The following is an 18,764-nucleotide window of genomic DNA, read 5'->3' as shown; positions in this document are numbered from 1 at the left end:
CAGAATTAGATCTACCTGTATTGAATGTGTAATAATAATTCGAGAGAGAGAGAGAGACAGTGTTCTTGAAGCGTTCTCAGGAGATGGGTGAAGGAATTGAAAGCGAAGGGTAAGCAGTAATTTCTTTTCTTTCTTTCAAGAGATTTTGGTCGGATTGTTAACTGGTCTATTATTCTGGATTAAGCCAGTTTAGTTAGAAATACGTTTTGATACTGATTTTTTTTTTAATTTTAATTTAATTATAAAAATAGGTCAAATTTTTATTTTGATCCCTCTAATATAATCATATTTGGTTAATGTAATATCATGCAAGCAATAATAGTGGCAAGGAACATGGGAAGTGAAACCATATAGCAGCTGAGTAATTTTTGTTAGGTAGTGACCATATGACACTTCCATTTACGTGTTCAATTAAACACCGTGCACCTACCCTTAGTTGCATGAATTATTACAGTAATTTCCTTTATATAGTTAAATATAATTATTACGGTATCTTTATAAATATATTAATTATCTTCCTATTTTAATAACTAAAAAAATATTTGTGTTGAGCTGAAATATGTCAAGATCGAAATTGAATGAATGAAAATTTTTATTTTAAAATTAAAATCGAGATGGCTAAAATATAGTCCCGTTCTACCCTGTCCCATCTGAAAAATCATATCAAACTAAGGATATAGAGTACCATCAAATTCCTAATCTGCATTTCAGCCGAATTAATTAATGATATTATCTATTTAACCTAACTAATAATTATCATAAAATATAAGATTAAATAATATCAAACTAGATTTAAATTTTATTGTAGTAGGAGGACCAAATAAATTATTTGACCCCAAAACAGAAAAGTGAGAAATTGTAGTAATATTTATGGCTTATTGGGCTCACCTGGAGAGGGGCTTACATGAAAACACGTGGTGAAAAGGGTGATTGAAGTAGTTGAGTTCACGTTAAGGCGAACGGGAGACTCGATCATGTCTGGTGTGGTCTGAGCAAGCTGTCACGTTGATTTCAAGATTGGGGAAATATGTACTTAATTTTTTATTTGAAAATATTGTTTTGGGAGGACGGTCATTTTACGACAGCTCCAGAATCCCGATTACGTCGCCGGAAATCTAGCTGTAGGGTCGGGGAATTTGTCATTCAATTATAATTTATACAATTATAACACTAAATTTAATTTTACATACAATTATATTATTAAATAGTTAATTTATTAAAGCCGAATAACGTGATAATTTAATATTAACATCAACCTAACATAAAAGATTATAAAACTATTTTTTTTTCATCATTTTCTTCAACAAAACTAGAGTTTTATCCCTCGTTTTTTATATCAATTTATGAGTTAGATTTTCTCCCAAAAAAAATTAAAAATTTTAAAATTAAACTGAAAACCCCAGATTTGCTTTTCGACTTAAATGAGCAATGGCGTCAGCAAGCTCATTGGCATGGCGAGGGATGTGTCGAATCCTAATGTTCCATGGACGTTGAAGAAGAGGACGAATTCTTCTAATCACTGTTGCCTCTAGACCCCGCGGAATGGAATTCAAGATACCAGCTGCTTCCATATTGTCCAGCTCAATCACCAGGTGTTTAATGCCGTAATTCCATGCAACATGGAGGCCATCAAGAACAGCCCAGAGCTCAGCCTGGAGGATTGGAAATATGCCAATATTCCTGGTATATCAGGTTATCCAGTTTCCAGTGCTGTCCCGGATCTCTCCTCCAACGGAAGCGATCTTCGTCGAAGGGTAACGGCTCCATCCGTATTAAGTTTATAATAACTTTCTTCCGGGGGCTTCCATCGTCTATCTCTGCTCCTATTAGTCATCCCAGGTGAGCGATTCTGCTGGTTATCTTTGATGATGCTGGCCCAAGCCATTGCCGAGTGAATGGTCTCCACCGCCGACCAGATTTTGCCGTTAAAAACGAAACTGTTTCGGTTCTTCCAAAGCTTCCATAGGAGAATACCAAACAGATGGTTCCACCGATAATTCACCTGGTCCATTCCTGCATTATTAACAAGGGGCATACAATAAATTTCAATCTCAGGTCGACTAAACTAAAATATGTAACTCGTGAAAAAAAAAAGGGGCATACAAAAAAATTTCCAATTTTTTTCTATGCTGCTGTGCCACTGAGTACAAGGATTACAAGGACCAATATCAAAATTTGACCTCTTATGTTTTCATGAATATTTAACTGACTAAGCAAAATAGAGTTAGGTTCAAAGAGGCTTAGAGTGGTAGGTTTTTGTTCTATCAAGTCAAAAACTTCACAAAGTTGGCTTTTGTATGTATTGTTGTTCAAAGTAAATAAATCTTAACTGAAACCTCAATCCATTTCTTTTAACAGTGAAAATGAATTTCATCTTCCATCTCTCAACTTTATATAATATTGGTGCAGCAATATAAAGCATCAACTCACATCAAACTTCCTACTTTTTGGGGGAAAAACAAAGAAAACCTATAATTCAAGTTTATGCAATCAAGTCCGGTGTGTCTCATATTTACGCATGCTTCAGGTTCATCTATGTATTTACTCCTCAAGATCTTTAAATGCATACATGCAGGCTCTTGTAGAATGGCATCAATTTATCATCAGAATTTCTACAGATTAAAAAGTGCAGAATTCACGTACCTAGTTGGCTTTGTCTGCTTTCTTTGCAGGGTACAGAAGCCATGCCAAAAATCATTACTAATTTACTACGATTGGTTCTAGCGTTCTTCTCTCTCTTTTATTTTCGGAATGTGTTGCTGTCGGCCTGTGTAGATCAGTGAATGGGATGATACTGGGTTATACCCTCGTCTTGGTGGCAAATTCCGCAAAATGAAAAGGACCAGAGTTGAAGGTAATACCTCCACCAACTGCACAAGAAAAACAATTAAAAATAAAATAAAAGTATCTGAGAATGGTTGAATACCAGCTTGGTCATCAACATTAGGGCTGTAAATGACATGAGACAGATCGTGAGTTACTCGAGATCAATTCGGTCAAAGCTCGATCAACACTCGAATCAAATGAACTCTACTCGAATTCTTATCGAGCTAAAACGAGCTAAAACGAGCTACTTAATACTCGACTCGAAAAAAATGTTATATTATAATTTTAGATTTTTTAAAATTACATTATTAAAAATATATTAAAAATACATTATTGATAATTATAAAATTTTAAAAAATATATTTTTAAATGTAATATAAGATTTTTGTAGGTTTAAATTAAAGTTTAAGTTCGAGCTCGAGTCTCGAGCTTCAGTAGAGCTCCTGAATATTTTTTGAGTTCGAGTCTTTTCGAGTTCAAGTCGAGTTTCAATATTATATTTTGAGTTCGAGTCTCGAGCTTCAATAGAGCTTGATAATTTTTAGCTCGCGAGTTGAGCCTAATTTTAAACTTTTCGAGTTCGAGTCGAGCTCAGCAATACTCGAGCTCGACTCGGCTCGTTTACAGCCCGGATCAACATTAAAATACTTCCCATCAGAAAACACGAAAATGCTCAACCCAGAGGCTAGAGCTCCAAATGCACGTTAAAGATTTTGCTGTTTTCGTATATATGTTCAACAGAGATACCTAGAATTATCCTCTAGCTTACTCACCAAAATGACTATATATAAGCATAAGCGATTAAAATAAGAGGAGATGCTGGGAAAAAATTATGACATGAAGACAATATCATCAACTGTGCTCATTCATAACACTATCAAACCTAAAGTTCCAGGGGTGGTTTGCAAATTATTATAATCTAAGAGAATAAATTGAAGGAGAAGGAAAGAATAAAAGAGTTGATGCAAGATCTGATTATTGAATTAGGAGACTACAATAGTTAAAATAAAAGTCGGTCGAGGGTGATCTAACTGGCCAATTGTATGCAACATTTTGTTGTTAAAATATATGATGTTAAAACAACTCCCAAGCCTCAATCTGCTCTCCCGAAAGTCATAAATTTTACTCAGCATGCATATAGTCGCAACTCTACTGCATCTAAAAAATTCTTCCGCGTAAAGCTTTGTAAGTTGCTTACCAAGTTTCTTGAAACGTGCATTAAAGTCAGCAGCGAACTAACAAGGAAGACAGAATGGAAATCTTTTCAGCTTTCGTAAGGCAATAAGAAGGATCAAGCAACCTCCACACTGTATTTCAATATGACGGTTTCAATCACGAGAAAATTACCAACATGATCCAGGATATTCATTAGACATACCAGGTAATAAATGAAATTTAGAACTGGATGGTTCAGAACATCAAGATCAGCTGCTTTGTCAAATGCAGAAAAGCACATCTAAAACCAATAATAACAATATATCTTAAATTAGAAAAAGCTTTGGATAAGTAACATCATAAATTGGCAAGTCCAAGATATGAAACTCAGTAAGATGCACATTACCTTATCACCATTCATTGATCAAAAGGTCATAATTTAAACCAGTAACTAGCAGCTAAATGGTTCAACTCAGATACTTCCATTTTGAAACAGAAGTGCTATAACATTATACACATCTAGAATTTTCACAAAGGTCTACAGAACATACTTCTTTTGTCAATTTGAAATGTGTAGTGTTAGTAAAGCCAGAAGAAAAGAAGTAATCTACCATAATGCATCTGACTAGGAACCATGAGACACATATGATGGTCACATAACCAACCTGCCCAAGTAAATAAAGAAAAAACAATAAAAGGCTGTAAATAGAAAGGCCAAATTGTTGGGCTCAAAAACCAAATCTACTATCAAAATAGACATGTACTTCTTGCGGCTTATTAAGCTGCCCTTGGGACTCTACTGGGAACTGCTGCAAAATTAAGAAAAGCCTGCGAGGATTGAACAAGTTACATATATGTGTGTGTATATCTTTTCCATGCTCAGCTAAACACAGAGTATATTTATGATATGGTTACGCAGTTTTCTTAAGGAATGAATGGGAGAAACAGTAATTAGGATATACATGACATTGAATAAAACAAAGAAGGTCAACAATAATTTTCTCTAAAAAGTACCAAATAACAAAGAACTTATTTATTAATTAAATAATAATAGTTCCGAAACAAAATTGCCAACTGAATTGTCAATGATTAGCATAAATGTTCACCAATATACAATATATGGCAATATTACCTTCCATCAAGTAGTAAAAACCCAAGGGCTGCAAACAATGACACACCTGCCCATTTACATAAATCAGGATAAAAAAAACGTCCATTCATCATTGAAACAAAATACCATGTGTTTGCTACCTATCGAGAACTCCAAATTACCAAGTGATTATCCATGATAGATTTGCAGAGCATACTAAATTACTCTATGGTGTTAACCATTAAATCGTCTAAAAATACAAAAATACTTGCCCGCAAAAAATATCTTCGATACAATGACCAAAACTGGGATATACTTGTACCATAATACCAGCCACATTGCAATCTGAAATCAGTACCCTCATCAAAAGTCCTACTTCTGAAGAAAATCGAGTATGCAACACTTTCCAACAAGGCTGACAGAACGACCGAACATGTTAGGATGAAAAGAAAAAAAACACTACACTGTAGGTTCAAATTTGCTACTAAAAGCTACAAAAAGTGCCATTTGCATCCTAGACACTGTTCTAGTGAAGGAAGCGTTATCTTCTAACTTATCTAAGAAGTCTTTTCATGATTTAGCTCTCATCCGATCAACTCAAGAAAGATAGAGGCCAGCTTCAGGGTAGCTTGTTGGCATATTCCAGCAGAAGAAACTATGTAAAGTAAGAAGAAGAAGGAAGCTATTGCAAAAACATAAATACACAGCATGCACAGGTCAGAGTCTTGTTGAATATAGCATGACACATAATTAACCATGAGAAATTCCGACCTGGTTTAAAGGTAATGTGAAATAAAAAATTTAAAAAACAGCGTTTCAGGTCAGAACCACTCATTACTAAAGAAACAAAGCAATCCTAAACAGACTAATTTCAATCATCCCGAATTTACCTTTCTCCATGAAGTTGAAATGTGCCTCTTGTCTTTAATTAATTCCACCAAGCCCCAATATTATCTCACAAATACGATTTTTTTACTGCTACCGGAAATTGGACTCTTGATTATTTCCTAGCCTGATACTCGTACAATTAAAGAACTAAAGCAGAAAACCAGTCTACCACAATCTTGCCACACGAGCACAATATTTAGACTCTCCCTCCAAGAAAAAGGAAGATCGTTTATGGAAAATAAGTGTGACCATGAACCACAAGTCACCATTTTACGAGGATATTAAACAAGATAGGGGGAATGGTTGCTTTTATTGGTATTTAAACGTATGTGGCGGTGTAATATGAAATGATGGACCATGGGGAGTTGAGCCATTAGAAAGTTGAGAGTCATGAATAAACTAATCATCATAAATGATCAATCATGTTATAAAACGACAGAGGTTAAAGTCAACTTATTTCAAGTAGGAGAATCTCAAACAATGTTTCGTTTGTCGAGAATCACTCCAAATGACAAGTTTTCATGAATGCCTACTGCTGTTTGTGACATAAATTGAACTCACTTGTGTAATAACATATATAATTGCATCCCACATATTCTTGCTTGGATTCTTTGCATTTTTGGTAAAGATCATTTCTCCTGTGCAATAAAGAGATATATTTATTATTTAAATTTTACATTTTCTTAAAGTATTCATGTCAGATACTTACGAGTTACGTCGAATGTGTTTACACACAAATATAAGACAAACAAACGATTCAAGAGTTTAAATAAACCCATATTAGATACATAAAAATAATACACATCATAGTCATGTGCATTGATATGTATGCGTGTGTATGTATATGGAGATAATGGTTAGCATTACAGGTGATTCAAACAGATTGAACAGACAATTGATAACGATTGTGATCAAATTATTAGTTTTGAAATATCAATAGAGAAAAAAATTACTCAAAAGTGATTATTTTTATAGTTTACCTATATTTAAATATCTAAATTAATATTTATTAAAAAATGTAATTAAATATCCGTAAATATGGGAAACAGGCTCGAGCCCTACACCGCATATTTCTGCGCTTCTGCCCTCACTTTCAAAGCTCCACATTCCCTCCCTTATTTTCCCGCTTTCTCTCACTCCTAAAAAAAATCCACCCTAATGACTGTATCCCCAAAAGGGCAAACCCTATCTCCCACTCAACCAAGATAGAAGAAAAACAAACGCGGCGTTTTCCTTGTCGTTTAATCTTCCGCCGCCGACGATGGATCTCCAGTGCCGATCCTTTTCCAGGCATCCCTCGACTCGATCCGAGCCTTTCCTAAAGTATCTCAAACCCGGCGCCCTTGCTCGTCTCGGGGACTCACGAATCAGCGGTAGATCGCACCGAACAAGTTCCATCTTTCAGATCTCGCTGTCCTCTCCTACGTCTAACGGCGATCAACCATTCTCTGTTGCCGTCGACAGCTTTCCTTGTTTATTGGCGACGAGGAGGGCCTACGGGCCTAGATGTCTTCGAAGGAAGAAGCAATTTGCCTCCAAAGGAATGGTGTTTCTTAATTCAACAGCGCCGGCATTGGATTTGCCTGATCGGAGTGTGGATCTTTTAAGTAGTGAATGAAACTAGTTCAATCTGTGAATTTGAGCTGTTTTTGCCTCTTTAGTTTGCCCTAGATTGTAGATTTGGCCACTCTTGTTTTGTTTAATTGAACAAAGAAAACAAAATGAAAGTAATAATAGTTTCAATCAAATCACAATTTCAACTCAAAAGTTGAACAGAACTGTGTCAATGCTAAATTGGGCATTAATTGTTCATTTGCTCATCGCTTATAATCTTCGATTGCATTATTCTGACCCGTGTATATACTATTAACACAACATTCATACATGGATTGTCTAAGTTTAAACAACAACAAAACCTACTAGACAGATGCACGAAGCTCAGTTAAGGCTGCAACCTGAAGAACATCTATATATCTATTATATTTTAGTTTAGGGTAGAAATAAGCAGTCCAAATCTCAAAAATGGGGGCATCCAAGCAAACAGGATGCAATATCAAGGGATCATCTTAACTTAAAAGGTTCTTGAGCAATCTCACCAATACAAAAGGGTTGTAACTGCAATGAGCCAGCCATTGACATGCAATGCCAATAGTTGAAATTGCAATGTCTTTTTGAGTTAATATTTCCATCATCTGGATGGGAAAAATATTAACTGCCATCAGTGCCTTTCTTGGCAGGATTGTACACGCTGAACTCCCCAAATTCTCGTCTCCCACTGGCAAAAAAAAGCCTCCAAAGTTAAACCATTGGACAAAGAAAAGAAACCAACACACAATGAAATGAATCATTAGTTGGAACTTAACTAACATTTATCATATGGAAGCCTAGTCTTTAAGGTTAAGAACCGATTAGCAGGCTCTTTTTCTGATTTGGAAAGTCTAGGTACTAGAAGGCTTGTTCTGAAGTTCTACAAATGTGTGCTACAGCAGTGATATAGCATTAACTTTGTAAGGGCCTTGGAGTTAGTTTGCATGCTACACAGAGTGAGGCTAGAACAGATACTCTTAGAGTTTAATCTGAATTAGGGGTAGACATCTAAAAGAGGAGAGAATTCATGCAAAAATAATCATTACAGTGGCTCCTTACTATAGCATGGTTACTACTGACTATATCATGGTTTTTGAATATTAATACTGATCAAGCTCTCATCTAATGAAATCATAATTGGAATAAGATTGAACCAGAAAGAACACACCCATATTTGAGGGTATCGAGTATTAATCTAAATGCAAAGGCAATAAACTAAGTGCTTCTTTCATTTTAAAACCGTCAGCTCACGAGTCAAGAAGGCATAAACCTCAGTCTCGATACTGCATTATTTCTCCCTTCTCAACCTTACACTTATCGAGGAGTTAAAGCTGTAGTCTACAATGTTCCTAACTTCCTGTATTTCTCACATAGTCATCATTATTTTTTCATAACACTTCCCCCCTTCTCAAATTCCCTCTAGATCAATCAAAATTCTCAATAGATTTGGTTTCTCACTTACCGTGTCCTCAGTCTTCCCACAATCTCCAAAGTTTTCTACATAACACTCTTTCCCATAGACTTTCTATAACAATGGAAGCTAAAACAATTACAAACAAATATAGTACAGACGCATACCTGTGCATCACATCCCAACCACCAGGTAAGAAACGAGGATTAACAGCTTCAACAAAGACTTGCCTCCATCGCTGACAAAATTGACCAATACCTTCCTCTCCACATTCATTTAATATATGATCAACAACTTGTTTCCCGTGGGGTCCATGTCCTAGTAGAGATAATTTTTTATTATGCCTAACGGATGTGTTTCCTTCGTATCTGGTACAGGATGAGTCGGCTATTTCATTTGGAGTGCTGCTCTCAGAGTAATCAGTATCGACTTCACACACACTTTTAGTCTCGGAGATTTGACTGCTATGCAGATCCATATCATTGCAAGCTGTTGTCACTCCAGAATCAGAACATGTAGAAGGATTGTCTGTAATGCTTCTTTCAATGTCATCCTTTGTCTCTGATGCTTCTTTCAATGTATCAACTTTTGTTGAATGATAAACATCTGCCGTAAAATCTGAAGCACCAAGACTGTCAACTTTTGATGGATCTGATGTTGTAGATAAGATCCTTGTCGCATCATTAATTTCTTGTTCTTTAACCGGAGGGATTGTTGTAGACTGTTTTAAAGATACGCCTTTCTTCTTCTCTAGTCTTCTTCGCTCATGAGGACTCATGCCCACTACCAAGGCTCTTTCTAAATCTTCTTTGGAGATCTCCCTTCCCCCATAATATCTCATAACAATCTGCAAAAGCAGCAAGAAGAAGGAAAAACAGATTTATTTGTTTAAAGACTCCTGTGAAATATACAGCAAAGCCCAACACCTGTTTGTGACCGATGATAAATATTATGCTGATGGGGATAGACGAAGTTTTAACAAGCAGAAAAGGGGAAAGAAAGAATTAGCCAAAGTGACAAACATTATGATAGAAGCAGATTTTTTAGGAAGGAAAATTATGAAGAACAGAACAATAATTTTATTAGATGTAGCAGTGAGAATCTTGACACTATTACAACCAATAATCTAGAAAATCCAAAGTGATTGATAGAATCATGCCTAAAACTTAAAACAACTCATAGGATATTAAAAATAAACAACCTATACTATTATTTGCTGGTAACAAAGCTAAATACCTATAAAATAATGGAAACATGGCAAAACTGAAGTTGTGGAAACATGGAGGCAGTTAAGTTTAGACTTGCAAGTTGCAACTCCTCTTTAGCATTATGTAGATAATGAGAATTAGGTAGGACAAGTAGCTGAGACTTTGCCGGGTAGTGGAATCGTATCACATTACATGCGTGGCTGAATAACTAATACAAATTTCTAGTTTTGTTTTCCTTTTATCCAAGAAGAGTTGATACAAGAACTAGCAGGGGAAGATGCAAAATGAACAGGGAATTTGGTTCTTCTAACTTAACATGTTGTAGATAAATCAAAAAGTAGAAATTAGGCATCTGAATGTCTAGTTCAATTACTTTGGCGTGACTTTTGTTGTCAAGAATGGCTGTTCTTACCAATATTATGTTTAATGTTTTAATAACCAGTTCCACAATAAATTCTAATTCCAAAGTTATCATGATGTTCCCATCAAGTATAGGTTAACACTAGTACATAACTAACCATTTTGCTATAGGATTTCAGGCCCCTTTCATTGCAATTCATAAAAAGATAAAGCTCGTTAGATTTTTATCAAAAAACAAGTATCAGAAGATAAGCTTTCAGACCTGGGTCAGTTCATCATGGCGGCTGGGAGGCATTTCAGGTCCATGACGCAAAAGAGCCTTGGCAGCTGTTCGCAATTGTAGTGGTGAGACACCTGAATCTTTGAAGTCTGTCAACTCAGATGACCCAGATATAATAGGCGCTTGGTTTGAATCAACCACTTTACGGACATAAAGTGGAATTCTGAATTCTCTAGCAATTCGTCTCTTGTACTTCTCAGCAGCAGCATGGGCAACTTCATGACAGTCAACGCAAAGCAGGACTATGTCATGAGAGCGATGGCTCTTCAGGTGCTCAGGAAAGTGAATTCTGTAGCACGAGGGAATTACTCGGTAGCGTAAGTAGTGATTGCCTTCACCACAGCCTACACATATATTTTTCTTACTTTGGATATAAAAATCATTATCTTCATCCTCTGGACGGCCTTTTGGTTCGAAAAGAAGTATTATAGCAGGAGGGTCGTCATCAACAAGTTTTGCTAGATCTCTACGAAGATACCTGTAAGATAAGAACATTAACTTGTCAAATAGAACATAACTTTTGTGGTCAAATAAAAATAAGGTACAGAAAAGGAAGCACCAACCATTCCAGCTTCCTGCCATCACAATAACATAATAGCCGACCATCATTAGCATAGATCCTACAATTATGGTAAACCGGAGATTTGCATGAAAATTTTTGAATGAATAGTTGACGAGAAGCTTTCTTAGAAACTTGTCTTGGGTTTTTGAACCCATTCTGTTTGGACACTGATTTAGTGTCTAGTTTGAGGCTAGAGTTCATCAATAATGCATAGTTAAAAACAGACAATGGACAGCTCCCATTTGGACCCAGGCAGTTTTGAATAACCACCGGAAAAAACTTTTCAAGATTGCCTAACTTATCCTGGATTAGTTGATGGACATCTATCCAATGGCTGCAAACAAGAGGCGAAGGAGATGGCACTGAAGAACTGAGATTTGAAGAATCAATATTCAAATCAGCTTGAATTATGGTGCCATATATATCTGCTTGAGTTGTAGGGACTTTTTCAGAGAGAGCGACAATAGCATAATCAGATAATATGTATCTTGTGCTCTCATCATGCACACGAGCCTGAAAAGAAGTAGCACCACATGTAAAGCATCAATCAATAACTACTATATTCAGGAGAACCAACCGAACAAAAGAATAAACGAACCATAAGTCTTCTGCTTAGAAAACGAGAGGTTCATAAGTGACAAAGCTTAAAATGATGGAAAAATCATTTGCTTGCATATACCAACAACAAAAATTGCTCCGGCAGATATCTATTACAACATTTACTGATCACACCATTTTTTCAAAGAAGTTTAACAGAGGACCAGAAAAAATGTTGCTCAGAGTTTCTCTAATAAATAAGAAGAATGCTGCATCCATTCTTATTGAGTATTTAAGCAATCTTAAATTGGTAGTTTAAAGTAAACTTAACACTTACCATTAAATCTCTCCATGCACACAATCTCCTAACAAGATCCTGAAACTGGAATTAATAACAAAACATTAGACTATGATGTAAAATCAAGTACAACATATCGGAAGAATACTCAATCCATTATTGATTCCAGTGTTTGTAGCAAGTAGTGTGGAGAGAAACAAACCTTTGTTTCACCAGGCATAGGTGCAGCTCCCTGACCATTCAATTGGCGAGAAAGTATTGAAAATGCGGCAGATTGCCCGGGAAAACCATCGATCTCTTTAGCATAGAGTTGTAAACAGATCAAATTTGATCGTCGGCTAGCCTCGAGAACAAAATTGAACTTGTCATCGGTGAAGGATGAATATTCTGATACATTAATATATTAGCATGTGGATGCTACAAGAGGTACTAGATATAGTTCTTCTGGTAAGGCTAAGCACAGATACCATGTGAAATATTATACACACTCTTCCATAATTAACATCATTCTTTATGCCAGAAGCCACTTTTTGCCCAAAAGACTATCATTATTAAACACCCTTCCCAACCGGACAGAAGAAGACTATAATTATTAAAGACCAGCACTCACCGATTTTGAATGCCTATATTTAGAAACATAGATTAATAATACTTTGAATCTTGGGGATAGTCATTTAATCTTGATCATTAAAAATTTATGTAGAACTTTCATACTATGATTCGTTGTCCCAAACTTCCAATCCATTTCAAGACAAACAAGATAGAGAAATAAATATCAAAACAGGCTTTGGGTGGCAAGCATACCACAGTCATGTTGTTTGAGCTCAGCAAATAAACAATTTGCAATATACAGTAGATAATGTGCATCGGTGCGAGCATATTGCACCATTTCATCTGAAAGCGGACGTTGTCTCCAGTCCTCACGCTGTAATGCAATGCAACATCAGAATAAATAGGTTATGATCAATGTTCTAGATAGAGAAGTTAAGTGGGATGAACAACAAGCATGTGTAAAGCACTTAAGCAAGAGTTAATACCTGTAATAATTTATTTTTGGCCACACCACAATAAGTTTCAAGCAAGTAGGCCAATGATTTCTGGGGCTTTGATAAAACTTCACATGCCTGTGTCAGCATAAAAGAAATGTGATCCGAGCAGAAAATTGATTCAAGTTAGTCATTTGTTATAAAGCAACATATCAGAAATATGCATGCAAGTAGTTCTGAGTCATTAACATTTAACCTAGGAGAAATTCTTACATATTCGTGAGAAACAAATTATTGAAGCTCACCTTAGCAGTATCAAATAGATTGACAACATATATGTGGAAGTCTCTTTGTAACCACACAATATCACCATCAGCCCCATGGAACACCTGCATCACAATCCCAAGCAATCCAACACATGATCAGGATTGCACTATAAGTTGAATCAAATGGCATTGATCAGTAAATTCACAAGACTGAAAACATCAATAGTTTACTTTCCATGCAAAAGATGGGGGGGGGGGAGTGGCATGAACATTGCATTAAGGGAAAAAAAGAAACAGTTTGGCCAATGCTTCTCATCTTCTACGACGAATAAGAGAATTACAAAAATAAAAACCGTGGGCTCCAAGTGGAATATGAAGTTCTTTTTAACGTTATTGTTCCATACATAATCGTTCCATGATAAGAGGTCACATTTTAATGTATCAGTTCTTCACAATCATCATATGCTCTGGCTCAGCATCCAAATGCAACATTTTGGCTTCAACTTTGGATGAAGTCCTAAACTTCAAAGTAAAATTTATACCTTGCAAATATTAGGATCGGCGAAAACATGACGAAGAATTCCCATTGAATCATGTAAGGCAATTGTATCCACCAAATAGTCTTCCTTCTCTGTAGAAATCTGTTCTTTGTACCGTAAAATATGAAAAGTTCAATAAAAATCAAAGGTTTTTTTAATTAAAAAATGTTAATAGTGTTTGACCTGTATTAGAGCAGTGAAGCCTAGAAACGACCGTAGGCTATGCTGCTCAGTATCAACAGCGAATGCCGACTGTTCACTCAACACTTGGGCTAGTTGACTCAGTTGCGATTGGGATTCAACCCAAACATAAGAATCATCCATTTTCACATCAAAGCCATCCATCGGAATCTTAGAAAACTGAAGCAGCGGACTCTCCATCAATGATGCTATCTCCGCTTCATACGGGTGAGTCAAATTCGGAGATTTCTCTACAAAGTAAACCAACCATTAAAAAAACATATCTTTAAAGAAGACGTAGAAGTGGAAGGTTATTTACCGTTAACAGAATCCGGTTGGCTGTTGAAATGGCTGAAAGGAGAGTAGGAGTTATCGGCTAAGACTCGCTTGAAACTCAGCGGTGGCTTTATCTCGGAGTGTAAATAACAGGGAATTTGAGGTCGTCTCTGATTGAAACGGCGGCGGCGTCTGACTAGCCGAGCTGTTATGAAGATTGAGATTGCGGCAACCGACGCGATTGTGAGTAATATTTTAAGCTTCTCCTTCTTGTCCGCCATTTTTGCAACTCTATTTTCCCTTTTGTTTTCTCAGAAGAAAACGGGAAGAAAAACTTTATATAAAAAAAAACTTGTAGTATTTTTGGTTTGCCGCCGGTTTCAGTTTTCAGGGACAGATTAGGACAGGGAAGACGCGGCCTGGGAGAGGTTTAATGCAGCCGCGAGTCGGCGGCAAATGTTAGAACGTTGAATTGTCTCCCTTTGAAGAGGGAAGCCCAGCCCATTTACAGCCCAAAAGGCCCCTTTGCTCTCCCACTCTTCCTATCATCTCCCCGCTCCCGGCGACGATTAAATCCAATAAGCAAAACAGATACAGAGAAAAATCAGAAAAGCCATGACCATCAACATTAATCTCCTCAAAATCCAACACCAACCGTTGCATTTCCGAATTTCCCAGACTACCCTTACCCGCCTCCTTCCCCCCTTTCAGGTGTTTATCAGACTACCCTTCCAATCATCTCCCCTTTACTTCCCCATAACCGCCCAATGCTTCAAAATTTCATGCATTTCCAGAGTTGAACCGTCGGTTTATTTCGACGAAGAAGGAGAGAGGGAAGGACCAAACGATGGGCCTATTACGGAATTTGAAGACTTGGCACCCAACGGTGTCGTTTTTAGGAAGACACTGAGATTGGTGGAGTGTTCCATGTTTGCTGCTGTTACTGGACTTGTCTACTTCTTGAGCAATTCCCTCGCGATTGAGGTTATTGAATTTTGAGAATTCCGTGAAGATGTTTCAATTTCAATTTTAAATTTAAAGCATGCAATGGTGTCTGTGGGATAAGAAAGATTGTATTTCGTTGTATAGTTTAAGACTAAATGAAAATCTCTATGATTTAGAAATGATTTTAGTGTTTTTGAACTTTCGGCTTTGGATTTTATAATAGTTTAATTTTGTTTCGATATGATGATAAACATATTGTTTATAATGCATCGTTGTTGATAGCTCTTGGATTGATTCTGGATCATTTTTAGATTGTAAAATCCTCATTCTTCTAGCTGTGATCGATTTTTGCCAACAGAACTACTTTGGGTGTTTCTTTTCATTGCCGATCGTGATCTCCTCTATGCGATGGGGTGTTGCATGTGGGAGGAAGCAATTGGTTTGTAACTCATCAGAAGATCTAATGAGTGTCAATACTGTTCCAAAATGATCAGTTTCTAACTATTGAGATGGTCTTTCACGGTGGCAGGTGGCGACGGTTGTGTTATTGTTCGTCTTGTCTGGCCCTGTAAAAGCCATAAACTATCTGGTGAGCTGAATCAATTCTAATTTAAACTTGTTTTGCTTGATTTGAGTTATGATTAAGCCACTAAAATATTGCCAAATTTGAAATTACTTGCTGCTCTATCTACTTCTTTTTCAGCGACATAGTAAATAATGTGTGTTTGCTTCTTATGTACCGGGTTTTAGGTAGAAAGAGCCTGTGATGATGTTTCTTTTCAAGTGCAAAACCTGATATTCTTTTTCCATATTTCACTCATGTTGCGTGTAAATTTCATAAACAGCTTATAACTGGATTGAACAAGTAAATAAATTACTGCTTTTAGAGAACGTTCCCTTTTCTGCCAAAGTTGCAATGCAATGGTAGTAGTGGAAATTAACATTTATGTCCGTAAGTGATATGGTGATAACTGACCAACTTTTTCCATATTTTGCTCGTGTAGCTTACCCATGGAATAACTGGTTTCACAATGGGTGCTTTATGGAGGTAACTAGTTGTTTTTGCCCTTATATATGTTTGTTAAAGCTTTACATATAAACTATGTTATTAGGACTCGGGTCAGATTTGGATACAGGTATGTGTATTATGTGGGTATGCTCGATTTTTTCTAAGGTTTTTTGATATATTTTGAGATTCATAACCTCCCATATCCATGTTTAACTATGTTCTGGATACTAGTTTTGGACACTGGTACTTTGCAAATAATAGTTGGAGCAACATAGCATATAAGAATGTAGTGCCTATGGCTTTTTCTATAGAAATCTATCTGAATCACATATGATATTGTTTTACTATTTGTATGATGAATGCCCTGTGTTTTATGGAGTGAACATATACACATCAATAATTACTTCTTGCTCGATTTTGTTTTATGTTTTTTCAGGTTGGGAGCAGATTGGAAAGTCTCGATTTCCTTGTGCACACTTGTAGTTTTTTCTCCTTTATACACATTCGTTCTCATTAGATTATATGTAATTCTTCATAATATGAACTGCCGTGGTTGATCGTTTTTGAAATTGCAGGCTCGAGCGATTGGCTTGGTGGGCTATGTCTTGACAACATCGTTCTTAATTAGAGAAAACATACTGGGTTTGGTAATTCCGAGTTCGATATTCCTTTTGTATTTCTACTCTTTGTACTTCAGTGTTGGAAATCAACTTGCATGGTTCTACCAAATGCTTGCAGATCACCATAAACATTCATGCTTCTCTCTCGTACATCTTCGCCGCGATTGGCATCAATTTGATTCCATCGATGAACTTCATTTATTCCTTATTCGGGACTTTGGTACATTCGACTGCCTTTATGCTACCTTATCTTGGTTTTCAATGCTACCTTATCTTGGTTTTCGGGTGCGTTAATCAAACATTTAACCATTATTATCTTGGTAATCCAACAGGTTTTGCTCAATAGTGCGTCCTTTGTGTTCTTGCTGCACCTCTTGTATTCAGTGTTCCTTACCAGAATGGGAATGAAGACTTCATTGAGATTGCCAAGATGGCTGGAGAAAGCTATATAATGGTAATCTATGTTACTCAGGCTTCTGTTTTCTTTAAATTATCGGACCCGTATCCGACACCTGTATTGTATCCGATTCGTATTTGAACATGTGTACAAGAATACGATTCTTCAAATATACAGAAATCGGCATTTAGGTATTTAACATTTCATAGTTATGGTCTTCATATTTGTAATTGTAATTGCTTGAAATTTATAATTTGATGTGTATGTCTTCACTCTAATGTGCTGCTCTTGCCAAAAATGGTTAATTGATTTTTTTTCCTAATGTAGTTTGCTTTTTGGGAAAAAAGGGGTAAATATACATTTTGGTACCCGGACTTGGCCTTTTTACTCAATTCGGTATATTGTTTGTCCAATTAGATACCTAAACTTATTTTCTTATTAAATTATTATAAAATAATAATTATTTTTATTGAATCTTTATAAAATGATCATTAAATTTATCATTTCTTATACAATGATGATGTTATAATGGCTGTCTTGTAATAATTTTATAAACTTAATGATTATATTTTATAATTTTCTAAAATTTAATAATAAATTATTTATTTAAATATAATTTAATGATCTCTAATGTATTTTGTCTTAATTTATCTTATTTTGACATTATTAATTATTAAGCAGCTTTGGAAATGTGTCTGCAGAACGTGTTCAAATTCTAATCAAGTTTTCAACTAAACCCACATATTTTCGCCATCCACGTGTATTTTGTTTTTGTTTTATAGTATTTGATATTTTCTAAAAACTATTTATATAAAAAAACATATAAGTATGCAAATACAATTATATTTTACTATACGTGTAAATGTATTTTATTTTTGTTTTACGTGCACGTGTATTTCAAATATTAATATTTTCTAAATATTTATTTTAATTTAATATTTTTTAATTTAATAATATTGTTTGGTTCAAGAATTACGTTTAAACTAAAATGTAACATAAAAGTATATATTATTAAGATTATAATCGTAACTTAATTTATTAACCATTGATTAATCTAGTGGGATGAAACATTCAATTCTTTGTATAATATTAGAGGCTTAAATCTTGATGTTTTACGAATGGAACAAATTGAATGAAAATGTTGTCCTCGTCTTTACAGTATTCGATTTGGATTAGTCAATTAATAAATCGAGTATCGGTAGTTATATCAAAAGAAAAATAATTGTAACTTAATTTTATTTAAATAATAATTATTAAAAAATTATTTAGGGTAAAACCGTAAAAGATGGATGTCATATATTATTTAAAAAGGAGAAAAAGACGAGAAATTAAATATTCCATTAG

At 35.5% G+C, this 18,764-nt stretch overlaps 2 protein-coding genes and 1 long non-coding RNA gene across 4 annotated transcripts in view; 1 reads left to right on the top strand and 2 right to left on the bottom strand.

The window, feature by feature from the left end:
- Nucleotides 1–2,826: 2,826 nt before the first annotated feature.
- LOC120150490 lies at nucleotides 2,827–4,720 on the bottom strand. The gene is made up of 3 exons (XR_005518532.1): nucleotides 4,593–4,720; nucleotides 4,205–4,282; nucleotides 2,827–2,870 (listed from the first exon to the last, which is right to left on the bottom strand). It is a non-coding gene; the product is annotated as an uncharacterized LOC120150490 (long non-coding RNA).
- Nucleotides 4,721–7,436: 2,716 nt separating this feature from the next.
- Nucleotides 7,437–18,764, bottom strand: part of LOC120150483 (protein RRP6-like 3) — a 30,914-nt gene continuing 19,586 nt past the window's right edge. Inside the window, exons 3-16 of one of the 2 annotated variants that reach the window (XM_039163172.1) lie at nucleotides 14,493–14,753; nucleotides 14,177–14,424; nucleotides 13,997–14,095; nucleotides 13,494–13,577; nucleotides 13,240–13,326; nucleotides 13,007–13,127; nucleotides 12,405–12,589; nucleotides 12,242–12,286; nucleotides 11,369–11,880; nucleotides 10,788–11,283; nucleotides 9,699–9,804; nucleotides 9,125–9,563; nucleotides 8,128–8,234; nucleotides 7,437–8,082 (exon numbers count right to left, since the gene is read on the bottom strand). In XM_039163172.1, the coding sequence (XP_039019103.1) occupies nucleotides 8,168–8,234; nucleotides 9,125–9,563; nucleotides 9,699–9,804; nucleotides 10,788–11,283; nucleotides 11,369–11,880; nucleotides 12,242–12,286; nucleotides 12,405–12,589; nucleotides 13,007–13,127; nucleotides 13,240–13,326; nucleotides 13,494–13,577; nucleotides 13,997–14,095; nucleotides 14,177–14,424; nucleotides 14,493–14,730 (2,727 nt within the window). In that variant the 5' untranslated portion in view covers nucleotides 14,731–14,753 and the 3' untranslated portion in view covers nucleotides 7,437–8,082; nucleotides 8,128–8,167. Of the gene's footprint in view, nucleotides 8,083–8,127; nucleotides 8,235–9,124; nucleotides 9,805–10,787; nucleotides 11,284–11,368; nucleotides 11,881–12,241; nucleotides 12,287–12,404; nucleotides 12,590–13,006; nucleotides 13,128–13,239; nucleotides 13,327–13,493; nucleotides 13,578–13,996; nucleotides 14,096–14,176; nucleotides 14,425–14,492; nucleotides 14,754–18,764 lie in introns of both variants that reach the window. The other variant, XM_039163171.1, reaches the window with a different exon arrangement.
- LOC120150488 lies at nucleotides 14,948–17,559 on the top strand. Its single transcript, XM_039163177.1, has 8 exons — nucleotides 14,948–15,433; nucleotides 15,753–15,833; nucleotides 15,924–15,983; nucleotides 16,399–16,442; nucleotides 16,840–16,882; nucleotides 16,979–17,050; nucleotides 17,142–17,243; nucleotides 17,356–17,559. The coding sequence occupies exons 1-8, from the start codon at nucleotides 15,065–15,067 to the stop codon at nucleotides 17,473–17,475; spliced, it is 891 nt and encodes a 296-aa protein (XP_039019108.1). The 5' UTR covers nucleotides 14,948–15,064; the 3' UTR covers nucleotides 17,476–17,559.

Source organism: Hibiscus syriacus, unplaced genomic scaffold (genome assembly GCF_006381635.1).
Source record: "Hibiscus syriacus cultivar Baekdansim isolate YM2019G1 unplaced genomic scaffold, ASM638163v2 tig00111022_pilon, whole genome shotgun sequence".
NCBI lineage: Eukaryota > Viridiplantae > Streptophyta > Magnoliopsida > Malvales > Malvaceae > Hibiscus > Hibiscus syriacus.
This window is presented reverse-complemented; position numbering and strand designations above follow the sequence as displayed.